This window comes from Mytilus edulis, chromosome 13 (assembly GCF_963676685.1).
Source record: "Mytilus edulis chromosome 13, xbMytEdul2.2, whole genome shotgun sequence".
NCBI lineage: Eukaryota > Metazoa > Mollusca > Bivalvia > Mytilida > Mytilidae > Mytilus > Mytilus edulis.
The window spans coordinates 58,202,387-58,216,913 of record NC_092356.1 but is presented as its reverse complement, the minus strand read 5'-3'; the positions used below and the strand labels follow the sequence as shown (position 1 = coordinate 58,216,913).

Genomic DNA, 14,527 nt, shown 5'->3' with positions numbered 1-14,527 from the left:
ATTGATTTTTATAGTTCTATGTCGTTTATTTAGTACCGTTTATTTCTTCAGAAAAGAGAGGATGTAAGTATACGTTTGAAACATATATGACTAAATGTTGATATATATATTAAACTCACATTCTATTAAGACGTTCTTATTTTGGACTGCAGGCAAGGCCATATTCTATATTTGTCTTTATTAAATAAATTTTGTAACCATATTCATAATCTATTTACAGTAGGCTTTATAAACAAAGTCATGTTTTATATCCAATGTATAGGCTTTGTAAACAAAGCAATGTATTAATTCCAATTTAAATAGTAACTGTCTACGTTAGTTGTTATTTTAACAACCTTTACGCCTGCTGAGATGTAACAGGACAGTTTCGTTGGTGCTGCTAACTATGAAATAAAATGAAATAATTCTTAAAGTAAGTTTATATCTGTCATTCTAGTTATAAATCGTGAAACGGTAGGTTTGCGAGTTAATTTTTCCTCATCAAATCAAAATGGCTGCCTTTCAAACGTTGCTTATATGTATACGCATTGAGGTACAAAAGTTCTGATATCATTTTGACATGGAGAAGCATTATTATAATGGTCAACATTTTACACCTCCTTACTGCTTTACAAACACAATACATACACTGTCATAATAAGTATAGAGCATGTAATGAAACATTAAGGTATAAATTATCTATTTTTTTTTATTTATACCATTCATTTGAATTACTAATTCAGTTTTGAAAAATAGATAAATACATATGGATTTGACAATATATACCAAAATTTAAATTTGAGAAGGAAGGACGTTAAGCAGTAATACTACTGTGTTTCTTTACAGAGACATTAAAAAAAGACACGAACGACTGTAGAAATTAAAACAATTATGATATTATTAAAGAAAAAAGGACAATTTGATTTTTAAATTATTTTTCCGGTAAGTGAATTCAAAATAAATACAAAAAAATATAAAGCCTGGAATATTTGTTAAGTGTTTACAAACACTGGTTAGAATTCATTGTAAACATAAACTAATTTTGTATATACAGTGCTTCACTTGGGATTACGTAAGTAATATAATATAATTTTATCTGTTTTTGACAAATTAGTAACATGATCCTTGTAATGATAAGAATTCTATCCGTTTAGAGAAGAGTGCTCGTTGGATTAAGTACTATAAAACATAAAGCGATATGAAGGTAAAAGTTTTCATGTCCAGTCAAACCTGTTTTAGGAGACCACTTAAGTGAGAGCAAAATATTGGTGTAACCTTTGATAACTATTCAATTAATATGAAATGTTATATAGAGCGATCTTAAATTGGTGGTATTTTAACACAGGATTTTGTGGAATACAGGTGGTGGTCTTTTAAGCAGTGTTGACTGTAGATCTTTTGATGAAATTTGATTATTGTTATATATGTCTATATAAAGTTACAGCTGACAAAGTGAAGAAGTGCCAGCCGATCCATATAAGTCAGTGATAAGGCCACATACATTAGATTTGTTGTGTCTCTTTTCTAATCCTTGAGCATTATCAAATCTTAAAGTCCTTCATTACCCAAAATGCAACAAAATAAAAGGATGAGATATTTGAAATTTATTTTATTTTCAGGTCGAAGAAAAGACTATACCAGATACAAAACGAACATGGGACATATATAAAATAGAATATCACACATAATATAAACGTGAAATCAACACACACATACTAAATAAAAACTTCTTATGACTAGGCAGTGTGGGTTGTTCAAGATGCAATTCTAGACGGTCCTGGTGTGGTTTACATACTTGGGAGTAAAGGGTCATTACTACAGAAAAGGCAACAACAAAAAAACAACCAAAAACAGCCAGAAAAATATAGAACAATAGGGTGCTAGAATAAAAAAAAAAAGAGAATAATAGGTAAAATGTATAATAGAGAAATGGTTAATTAAGACAAAGTAATATTCAGAAAAAATAACATTGTGTATAAATGTTTTTAAAATGTTATTCATTATGCATTTTAATACGCAGAGTTTGGCACAGATTTAATAAACTCAATTATAAAGACGGACCATAAAGTTGGTAAGGTAACAATGGGTATGTACATTGTGTACTAACAAAAATCGTTCAACATCAAGGTTTTCTTTAATCATTTTTTATAGCCGAATTATTTTACAGAGTATGTATTCTGTTAGAAAATATCAGCTTGACAATTGCATGTTAGATAATTGACTGTCCATAGCACTAATTAAAAACATATCGCAAGTAAAACTGATATAAAAACAAAACTATAATTTAAATTAAATTAAAAAAGGGGAAGTCAGTATGGCATGTATAGACTAAAAAACAAACGGTTGACTTTTTCAACTAACAACGAAAAGTAAAAATCCAGAATACACTAATACAAAACTATAGATTGAAGAATACAGCACAAAGTCATTGCTTCAATATGTGTTACCATGATAACGGATAGATGAATAGATGAGATGAATGAATGAAGATATGCATGTGTTCTTTTGTGCACGTGTTTGTGTCCATGTGTGATTGTGTATACTTTATTTAATTTAGAAAATGTATATTGCACAGGATCGTAGGTAGAGTTTGTAAGCAAACCATTGCAATGTTTGTTTAAACATTCATGTTGTCCTAAAGATAAATATAGCTGAACATTATTTGACACATACATTGTGATAGAACACTAGGAAACTACTTTATTAAGCTTTGGGCCACCCATTTTACGTGATATATATGTAGTAAAAAGGTGTTTAAATATTAACTAATGTACTGCTGGAAAAACTTATCAGATGACGTTACATATTGAGATTAACTTGGATAAACCAGACTTCGGGTTAATCCCCAATATTTTAAAATATTGTTGATAAACAGCACAGAAATATGTTTTTGATAGATACATATATTCATTTATTTTCTTCAAAAGCGATGCCAATTACAACGGTTACATCATTACAAGCAGCAACTATGTCAACCGCTGGACAGGAACTTACCGTCAAAACTACATTAAAACCTTGTGTCGATGAACCATTAATCAACTGTAAGGATCCAGCTATATGTCACTCACCTTTTAGAGGCAGCTGCCCGTTAAGTTGTGAAATGTGTGGTATGTTGAAACAATACAGTCATCTTACAATGTTATTGTTGTATGATATTTGCATCATATTGTTTATTACCAAAGTAAAGAAAGTCGTCCCTTTCCCTTTACATTTCTTAAAATTGCTCTTCAACTTCGTACCTTATTTGACCTTGATTCTAAAGTCAATAACGAGTCGTTTGTACTAGAAACGCGCGTTTGATATGTCTGGTGTCTTTGGTGATTTCTTTTTAATATATATTAGTCAATAAATTTCTATTGTCATTTCTAACCGGATTTCTAGAGAACATCTTCGGTTATTAATTTGGTGGTGTACGGCGATCGTGCGACCGGGAGGTTACTAAGCAGTACTAGTGTACGTGCTATAACTTGAAAACACTTTGACGAAATATTTTCAAGTTTAGATAAGTTGTTTCCTGTGACTAAATAAAGGTCATGTTCTTTTTTTTTATTTTAACTTAAGAAATTTTATAGTTTTGAGTAGTAGACTTTTAAATTGCGAAAGTGATACACAAAGCGTTGATTCTGGAATAACTTGGAAACGCTTTTTGGAAATATTTTGAAATATTAGATATGTTGTTGTCTGTTACTAAACAAGGGGCAAGTTCGTTTGTTCACGATTTTGGCTTTCATCGGTTTTTGAGTTGTAGACCTTTCAGTAGCAAAAAGTCACATTTAAAGCGTTGCTCATGCAATAATTTGAAAACGCTTTTACCAAATATTTTCAAAATTTTGATATATTGTTTCCTGTGATAATATAATTTCGGTTTCAATATCTTCAGGATGTACTTAGGTGAGGTTTTGAAATTTGTGTCAGATGTTCGGACTCCTTGGTGTTTTTCCATACGATATAAGGTAAAATATTTTGCCCCACAACACCTATTTATATTGTAATATAAGATTTAAAGCTCATATAAGGTCATTTGACAAAATTTTAGCAGATTCTTGATTTTCCTTCTTTTGATTTGAAACCCAAATAATACCAATGCAAATATAAGGTAAAAGACAGAGTCAGCCTTTACCCGCCATATTTTATAAATCAAATATCTTGAAAAGCAGCTCTATGACCTATCAATATTTTTAGCTAATTCTGTTCCTTAACTTATACTCTTCCAGCTAATATTATCAATTTTAAATTCTTGATTTATTTATTTTTTTCTAAGATCACCTAAGTACATCATTAAGCTCTAAAACGCTACGAGTCTAGAAACTAGAAAAGCTGTGAATTGATAACAAAAAAAGTGACATTTAAGATTTTATGTTGTATATTACAGTACCAGTTACCACCAAAAAGCCTTGTGATGATAACAAATTAGTCCAATGCCAGGACCCCACTGTTTGCTCCTCCATTTTAAAACAATACTGTCCTGTCAGTTGTAATCTTTGTGGTTTGTATTATGTTTTTACATATATAAATAATTTATATTTTCTTGAAAATGATTAGAACGATTTCCTTATACAAACATAACCATTTTGACTGACTCCTATATATATATATAAAGGAAGATGTGGTATGATTGCCAATGAGACAACTGTCCACAAGAGACCAAAATGACACAGACATTCACAACTATAGGTCACCGTACGGCCGTCAACAATGAGCAAAGCCAATACCGCTATGTCAGTTATAAAAGGTCCCGATATGACAATGTATATGTTCTTTTCCCTTTTACAATTGATTTAATTGAACTCTACCAAATCGCAATGTCAACTTATTAATAAACCAAGTTCCCCCGCGACTTCAAAGAAAAGAGATCGACACAAGAGGGACATTCAAACTCATAATTTCGAAAATAACTGACAACGTCGTTCGGGGGGGGGGGAAAGAAAGTAAAAGACCGAAAAGATAAGAAATAGTATACAAACACATCATAGAAAACTAATGACCCTATCAAAAAACCGGGATATATTTCAGGTGACCTGAAAGGGTCAGCTCATCCTGCTCCACATTTGACATCTGTAAATGGGTTTAAAAAATACAACTCTAATATTAGTTTAAGTGTAAAGACATGATGGGTAAACTGAAAAAAGCACGACTGTTGCAATGCCAATATACATGCATAAGTATAAATAGGCTGTACGTGTTTATTACAGGAAACAATTCAAATGTATTCAGGTATAAAACTTTCAAACTACAAAATGTATAATTTAATCGTTGAACCGATAAGGATAATATTCAAAGATAGTAGTACAATGTAGAATTGATAATGTTAAAGTGTGTGTGTATTCAAAGGACCAATGATTAACTATGCATCGTATCTTGATTTAGATTTTTAGATATATTAAAAAAAAATTAAATGTTGGTATATATGTTTTCACAGATTCCATATTACTAGCAACAAAACCACCGACACCAACAGGATGGTTACATGTAGACGGGTAACGAAGACCAATCATGATTACAGACGAATAAAAGACAGTCAAAACTAAGAAATTATTTTCAAGTCTTAATAAATATAAGCATGCATTTGCATTGGTTTTTTTATTAAAGTTTTTAGAAGAAATATTTGACAAAAGAAAGAAATCTTCATTTCCTATTATTACGTTATTTTTGTTGACCATAGCTAAATTCTTATATTATTAACCACCTAAGAGTTCTCATTACATCATGCTCTCCTTAAATGCAATATGTTGTGATTTGAATTCATTGACGACTTCAACCCAAAGAAAACGAAAATCCTCGGATATTTTAAACGGAAAGTCTCTTATCGATTGGCATAAATGAAAGATCAAACAAATCAAACGAATGGATAACAATTGTCATATTCCTGAATTGGTACAGGCATTTTGTTATGTCGAAAATAGTGGATCAAACCTGATTTTACTGCTAGCTAATCCTCTTTCTTATATGATAGTCGCATAAAAATCAATTATATGAACAACGATGTGTGAACGAACACTATTACACAGGTCAACTTTCAAAAATATGGTGTCAACATTTTGTTATAATCTTAATCACTATAAAACAGAACTAAACGTTTTTGTCAGCGTAGGGTCACATGTCTTTTAGCATTATGCTACTTGTGATCTAGCATAATTTTGCATGTGATATATATTGTGTAATGTGTATAATGGTGATAAGCGCTCCTTTTTATTTTCTATTATGTTAGTAAATTGTCAATTCACAGGCATGCAAACTGGAAAAGAACTATAAATATAACTGACGTGAGGTTGAATTATCTGTTATTAATTCATCACCCACAAAGGAACTTGTCTGAGGAAAAAAGTATCTATGTACCTAAATCTAACTTTCAGGTATAGAGATATGATTAGTTTTTTTTCTGAGACAAGTATCTGTGATCATTCACCAGATATTGCAGTCATCCGATGTTCAGTACTTAAGTACTTTGATTAATTACTGAGGACTGTACTGGATGACAGGTCATTGTGATAAGGATACGTTAATATGTTCAACAGTTCATAAACGAGATATAAGGATAAGTCACAGGTTAGTAAAGGCAACTCGATGTATACATTAGAACGACATAAATACCGGTTGATTTTTGAATTATTAAAATTTTAGATAAGTAAACAAATGTTTTTGTTTAGTATGAATGTATTTATTCATATGAATTATCTCATAATTAGAAAAATGACCGACAGCTACATGTATCTCTATTTTACGAAATTTTACTTTGATCTTAACCTTGATTATTTTCTTTCTCAGCACAGTAAGAGTGATATAAACAATTATCGCTAAAACTAAGGATGCACCTGCCTTTGTAAATGAAATTAACAACTTCGTCATATGTGAAATAGCGATGAACAAATTATCATTGGTCATCTCAACTTGATTGCTGTACTTACTTTCGATGTACCGGCTCGATCCAGAAAATCAATCTCGTTTAGATGATCAACGATAATTAAAATATATTGTTTGCCAAGCGGCTGCACATAGATAAACCTACATTAAAATATATAACTGGTTGGCGGCTACCCTAAATCTCATTTTATATATTTTAATAGGATTTTTGACAACATCCGTGTAAAAAGAGACGACTGCTTTCTTTTTCTTACTTCATTGTTTTCAACTCCATAAAAACTGAAAGAAAAATCGACAGGACATAGCAAAAATCGATCAGCAATTTAGATATAATCTACAAACATGCCATAATATTTACTGAAACCACATTATTATATTTTGAAGGAGTTTGGGTCATATATACCAGGATTAAATATGTACGCTTAACGCACGTTTCGTCTACAAAAGACTCATTAGTGAATAAAATTGTCATTTGAGAGAAAGTGTACTTTGATGAGGATTTTTCCGAATTGAACTCCAAATGAAGGAACACAGGAATTAGGGTTGCGCTCTTAAGGGATTTTATTTTTATCTTATGTTCATATGATAAAATCATCTTATCCCAGTAAATAAGAAAAATACCGTACTCCGAACGAAATTTAACAGAAAGTCACTTAGAAAATAGTAAAATTAAAAGATAGAACCTATCAAACGAATGGTTAACAGCTGTCATATTCTTGACTTAGTACATACATTTTCGCATTAAAAAAATGGTGTATTAAACCCGGTTTATAGGTAAAGTTTTATTTTTTATGACAGTCACATACAGTTCCATTATATTGACATCGATGTGTGAACAAAACAAACAGACATATTAGGTTAAAATGTCAAAATAGGGAAGCAATAGTCATCGAAAAGAATGCTTTGCGTTTACGTATAATCCATCAGCTACTTTTCAAAAGCGCTATAGTTAAGGAGTTTGTGTTACATCCCAGGGTACCGCGATTTTTTTTTGATAGGACTCAATTTCATTATCTTATGAATAAAATACAAAGTGTTATACTAAAAAAAATTGTCCAAAAAAGGTTTACCGTCTTCGATTCAGTCTACAATATATTTATACCTGAGTGCGCTCATAAGCACTTTAAGTTTATCAATTTGCAACCGAAAACGAACATTAAATTGTCGATTAAATTTTGTTTTGTGAGCCAAATTATTTTATAAAGTAAAAAATGACAAATAACGGTTAAATTTTTGCTATCTGAAAAGGGTGCACTCTATCGAACTCAATAGAGGTGTGCCTGATTATATTCTATGTTTTAGCTGTGTGATGATTGAGTTAAGATTCAATCGACACACATCGCTAGGAACGAAGGTGAAATAGTCAGTTGCGGAATTTCTTCAGACTTTTTGCTTTCTTAAGAACAAAATAATGTCAATTTGACATACCATCTGGTTACGATTTATTTGCTTTTCGTAATGTTTACATTGTTCCTCTTATGATAGTGTTTTTCATTATGTTTCTTTCCTTCTTACCCCTATATATTGCTTCACTTTTCAATGAATTTGCTCTTGTTTTATAAATTTTGTAAATCTTAGCTTAAACGAAATCGAACAGCCGAAAACCCTGCTGATGTCACCTTATGTTGATACTCTATTTTTACTCGGAATTTAGTGTATACTGCAATGTAAGTGAGGGATCAATAAAAGGTTTTATGAATTCTTACATAGAAAAATATTGGAACTTTTATTGTTGTTTACAAGAGCAACAAGGGAAGGTAATTGGGAACTTCATTTGGCATGTGTTGAAAAAAATATTACCATGTTGTGTCAAAACTATTCCCGATACATGTCAGTCTATTTGCTACTTTTAACCCCTTTTGGACACTTTTTTAAAAGTATAAGACCTCTTAAAATATTCTTCAGATATTACTCTTTAGATTTATACGAAAAAATTGCGGTACTCTGGGGTGTAACACAGAACTGAAATTTTACCCTACCAGCTGATGGACTAGTAAACACTGACGGATCGAAACGCTTAAAACAAAATGTATGTAAAAATGAATAATGTGTTAATACACGATAAACATTGCTTTATAAGTTGTTATAAATACCAAAATGGAATATGTTTGCCATATTTGTGATACAGGCTTCGAATGATCACCGGTTGAAAACCCTTTTATAATCAGATTTCTTCAAATGTCTTTTTACTCCAACTAAATCAAAAGCGTAATACATTAATTTAATTTTGCATTTTAAGAAATGTTCATTCTGTACCTACTTACAATTCTGTCACCGGTAAGCAGTGAAGAACAAGGTGTCTATACAGTGAAAGCCTGGGACTGTGGCTTCGATGGACAAATTACTCTGGTTCCACATGAAGATCTTCACGGATGGAATATCCATTTGAAATTCAGTGACGTAGTTTACAATTTGCAGGTAATACATTTTATTCAATTCAATGTTAATAAATAAAGGCAACAGTAGTATACCGCTGTTCAAAACTCATAAATCCATGGACAAAAAACAAAATCGGGGTAACAAACTAAAACCGAGGGAAACGCATTAAATATAAGAGGAGAACAACGACATAACACCGAAACGTAACACACACAGAAACGGACCAATCATCAGACAAAACACCACGAGAATAACAAATATAACATGAAAACCAAATACATGAATTTGGGATAGACAAGTACCGTGCCACGTCTTATCTCAATTTCTCAAAAATAAGAGAAAACACAAACGACTCAACGTTAAAATGCAACATACACAGAAACGAACAATAATATAACAATGGCCATCTTCCTGACTTGGTACAGGACAATTTTAAAGGGAATAAAAGTGGTGGGTTGAACCTGGTTTTGTGGCATGCCAAACCTCGCACTTTAATGGCAAAGTTAAATATAACATTGAAATGACAACATAATATTACAGGACTACAATACAAATTAATAGAACATATTAGACAAAGAAAAACATGATTAATAGATAACAAAAAGCATCAGGTTTAAAATTTAATACGCCAAAAACGCGCCTTGCCCACACAAGACTTACAAGTGACGCCCAGATATAAAAGATCGAAAGTGAAAAAAGTACAAAGTTGTACAACACTGAAGATCAAAAGTTGAAAAGGTTTCGCCAAATACGGCATTGTTTTTATGCCCGGGATAAGAACATTCTTATTATATAGAACAATTCATGCTATTGCAAACAGTAAATTTTATCAAATGAATATGAAAGAGATATACATAAAGAAACTGAAGTATTAACTAATTACAGAAAACTAAACCCGACCGAATGCATAACGCCCAGATATAAAAGATCGAAAGTGAAAAAGGTACAAAGTTGTACAGCACTGAAGATAAAAAGTTGAAAAGGTTTTGCCAAATACGGCATTGTTTTTATGCCCGGGATAAGAACATCCTTATTATATATATAGAACAATTCATGCTATTGCAAACAGTAAATTTTAACAAATGAATATGAAAGAGATAAAATGAGATTTGAAGCATGCGCACATAACGTAGACGCCAATGAAACAGAACAACTATACATTATTAAATGACGTTCTAATTTCGCCTTGAAAACAAATCCATGTACTAACTACATGTAGAACAATATAACACGTGATGATGACAGAATTGACATTGTAACGTCAGTTTGAACAACACAGGAGAAGAACATTTTATGTGTGTTATGTTGTTTGCAAGGAAATTGAATGTATCTTTTTTTTATCTTGAATAAACAAATAACTGCTAGAAATACATGAAATAAAAAGTATGTTTAAACATGAATTTGATCTGCATTCTATCAGTCAAACTTATTTGTATTTGGGTAGCTTAGATCGTCTTCACATTTTCATCGCACTTCCCTGTCCATCCTAGACTTAAAAGATGTTGGGAACAAATGGGTTGCATATTTCTCCCAGTTAGTAGTTAAAATATTGTCAATATTCAACCAAAAACTCAAGATGCTCATGAATCAGAAAAGACATATACATCTTTATACCAAACAGTCAACTTCATCGCCAAAAGATTGTATTATTTATTCGCCAAATCACATTTAGCCGAAGGCATATGTCTTATTTTGTGTTATGAACGCGAGTCTGTGTATAATTAATTTATTTTTCTTGTAGCCATGGGATGCGAAAATCATAACTACAAGTGTTGATCATACAGAATTCGTACTTACTAATGTAAACTATGACAAAGATGTCCAGACAGGACAACACCTCCGAATGAGTTTCACAGCAACTACAAGATGTGGCATCCCTCCACCTAAAGGAACTGTAACAATAGACGTTCCAAGCACAACTGCTGAGACCAGAACAAGTTTGAACGGAACGCTGTCGTCTAGTACAATAGTAACTACACAGCTATCGTATAAAGCAACTGTAGGAACCAGAACAAGTTCGGATGGAACACATTCGTCTAGTGCAATAGGTAGTACACAGCTACCATATAAGTCAACTGTAGGACATCAATCATCGGTAAGCACTGAGGAACAGGGGGTTTATACAGTGATAGCCTGGAACTGTGGTTACGATGGCATAATAACTCTAGTTCCTCATGAAGATCTTCACGGATGGAATATCCATTTGAAATTCAGTGACGTAGTATACAAACTGCAGGTAATACATTTGTATTTATTTCGATGTTAATAAAGTGAGATTTTGCGCATGCGCACATAATGTAGACGTCAATGGAACATAACAGAATGAATTTACATTCCATCGTATTTGTGTTGTGTTGCTAGCAAGGTAAATTGAATGTATCATTATTATTTTTTATCATGAACTTCTATCTAAACAAATAACTGCAGTAAATGAAAAGAATGTTGAAACATGAATTTTGATTGACATTCTATCAGTCGAACTAATTTTTATTTAAGAAGCTTATATCGTCTTTAAATTTTTATCGAACTAACCGGCCCATCGTTCAATTGTGGTAACTTATGTGGCAAATATTATCCCCAGTTAATAGTGAAATATTGTCAATGTACCACCTAAAACTCTAGAGGCAAATGAATCAGAAAACACACACTCATCATTATATCAAACAAGTAACTCCATCGAAAAAAATCATCGTTTATTGGTCAAATCAAATTTCGCTGAACATATATGTCTAATTATGCGTTATGTGTCTGTGTATGTTAAAAATGTATATATATTTTTTTTTCTGGTAGCCATGGGATGCGAAAATCATATCTACAAGTGTCGACCACAAAGAATTTGTACTTACAAATGTGAACTATGACAAAGATGTTAATGCAGGACGTCATCTCAGAATTAGTTTCACAGCAACTACAAGATGTGGCATCCCACCACCTACAGGAATTGTCACCATAGACATTCCGAGTACTGTTGAGACTACACAAAAGACAACCATCATAACGAAAACGGTAGGGACACAAGGTAAGAGTTACAAAACTTGCATGGCTTTTGTTTATGGTATTTATGTAAGAAAATTTATAATCGGTATACACGCTGTCAATATATTATACTTTTATTTTAGCATTGCAAAAGGTATATCTCTTTCAGCACTTTTTATAAAGGCATTTTACTTAACTTATTTATAAGTCTTTGAGATCATGGACTTGCTTTGAGTTAATGTGAGTTCACTTTAATTTGTTGAGTATGTGGTTTTTTTTTGGTTAGTTGTTTTTGCACTCGGTTAACTTGTTAATCTGATGAGTCAGACTATCGTTCCAATGTTTCCAATTATATATTTTACAGTTTGCTCTTAGTTGTCCTGCTTAACCATGCACTGTCACATGTTATGGAAGGGTTAAATACTCACAAAAAAGTTTACTCCAATTGATTGGTTGATTTTTAATTGCCGTCGCCGCTTTAATTGAATTGTCAAAAGCCATCAAACTTACTATATCGAGGAAAGACAAGATTACAGAAATAAATTAAAGGAATAAGACAATTTACAGAACGAATAACTGAAACTGCCATTTCAAATTGGGTTTGTTTGCTTTTAATATTAAAGAAATTACTACATATTTCAGGCTGTAAAACAAGCAAGGACCATAGAGAAAATACTTGAAATACTAATAATTAAATCGAATATATGTTATCCAATTTCAGGGTCAGTTTTGAATCCCTGTGTCGATGATACATTCTTTAACTGCCAGGCACCTGGTGTATGTACGTCGATTTACAAGGAGCATTGTTCCTACAGTTGTGGCCAATGTGGTTTGTACTATGTGCACTTTTTTCTATTTCTTATCTCCGAAATAGTAAGAAAACAATAACAAAAAAGGAATATTTCGATATTTCGATTAATGAATACATTAAGACATTTAACATATTTAATACTAATTTCCCATAACATATCATTAAATTCTTTATTCGACAAACCCTTTATATAAACAAACGACAGTGTGTTTAATAGTATTTCGTCTTATTTTCGAGTGCTTGTTTTCATAGATTATAGATATGAAGAGATGTGTTTTGATTGCCAATAAAAAAAACTATCGACCAAAGTCCAAATGATATTGATGTGAGCAACTTTCATAGACCACTGAAGGCATTCAAGTATGAAACAAAAGGCTTACTGTATAGTTGGCTTTAACATATCCCAACATGATAAAATGGGGAAAAAAGAATTGGTGAAACGTTCCGTAAACATTTTGAAACTTAATTCAGATGTTTCCTATGAATATTTACGAGTTTCTACATTTTCAACTTACATAAACTAATCAAACCTAAGCATATTTTTTTTTTTTTTTTTTTATTTTTGAAAAAAATATTAATCAGCGTTTATATTGAAAATGCTCGAAGACCTAAAAATGTAAGGGTTTCAACATGACTGTAACTTATTTTGATGTAAACGAATCGAATCGATTGTATTGCATAACTTCAATTTCTGTTCTCAATTGATCAAAATTTGATACTGATTCTAGATATCACGAAAGACGATTTTAAACAAATGTTATGATGAGAAAACATGTACATAAAAAACAAGAAGTCGTGCGATTAACTTTAATGTAACTTCTTCAAAAAACTTTTGTTTTCATGTGCACCTAAAGGATTATTGTGTCGTGGAAATCAGATTTGTTATCATTAAGATCACTTTTTATTATTATTATTATACTCAATCATAAGAAATAAACCATTGCCAAATATACAATGTAGTATCAATTGTTATATATACTCTATATATATATATATAGCTATTTAACAGGTACAAGCTCTATTTCAAGGCTACAGACGACGACATCTAAAACATTACCAACAGGATGGTTGCATATTTTAGGGAAGAAGTGAAGATATTTTGTTTGAATAAAAAATGTGCCTTTGCTATATGAAAATCAATACACTTACATCTTTCTATAATTCGAATTATTCATAGGATTTTGATCTTCCACTTCTATTTTTATTTCCACTCAATCGGACGATTCAAGTTTTATCATTTACTATACATATTACATGTGCCATTTACTTCACAAATACCACCACTTATAAATTTATTGTCTTTTTTCCAACAGTGCATTTATATTGACCAGCATAAAGGTCACATTGTTTAATAATTTCTTATGATTGTAACTGAGCAACGGTTGACGTAGAAACATCAATCAGTTGTTCAAAACATATGTCAATGTTTTTGATTCAATGTTGTCTTTAGTTAATAACATAAAATTATGACATATAGATGAAACAAGGATCCAATTATTTCCCCTATTTACTTTAATGCAA

The 14,527-nt window shown here is 31.4% G+C and overlaps 2 protein-coding genes across 2 annotated transcripts; both read left to right on the top strand.

Annotated features, from left to right (window-relative positions):
• Positions 1-56: 56 nt before the first annotated feature.
• On the top strand, positions 57-5,550 carry LOC139500600 (uncharacterized). The gene is made up of 6 exons (XM_071289353.1): positions 57-63; positions 1,034-1,051; positions 2,000-2,065; positions 2,907-3,086; positions 4,352-4,465; positions 5,399-5,550. The coding sequence occupies exons 3-6, from the start codon at positions 2,062-2,064 to the stop codon at positions 5,458-5,460; spliced, it is 360 nt and encodes a 119-aa protein (XP_071145454.1). The 5' UTR covers positions 57-63; positions 1,034-1,051; positions 2,000-2,061; the 3' UTR covers positions 5,461-5,550.
• An 892-nt stretch (positions 5,551-6,442) lies between these two features.
• On the top strand, positions 6,443-14,146 carry LOC139501004 (uncharacterized). Its single transcript, XM_071289947.1, has 6 exons — positions 6,443-6,525; positions 9,080-9,258; positions 10,961-11,455; positions 12,010-12,238; positions 12,917-13,024; positions 14,016-14,146. Exons 2-6 carry the CDS (start codon positions 9,082-9,084, stop codon positions 14,096-14,098), a joined length of 1,092 nt encoding a protein of 363 aa, XP_071146048.1. The 5' UTR covers positions 6,443-6,525; positions 9,080-9,081; the 3' UTR covers positions 14,099-14,146.
• Positions 14,147-14,527: the final 381 nt, after the last annotated feature.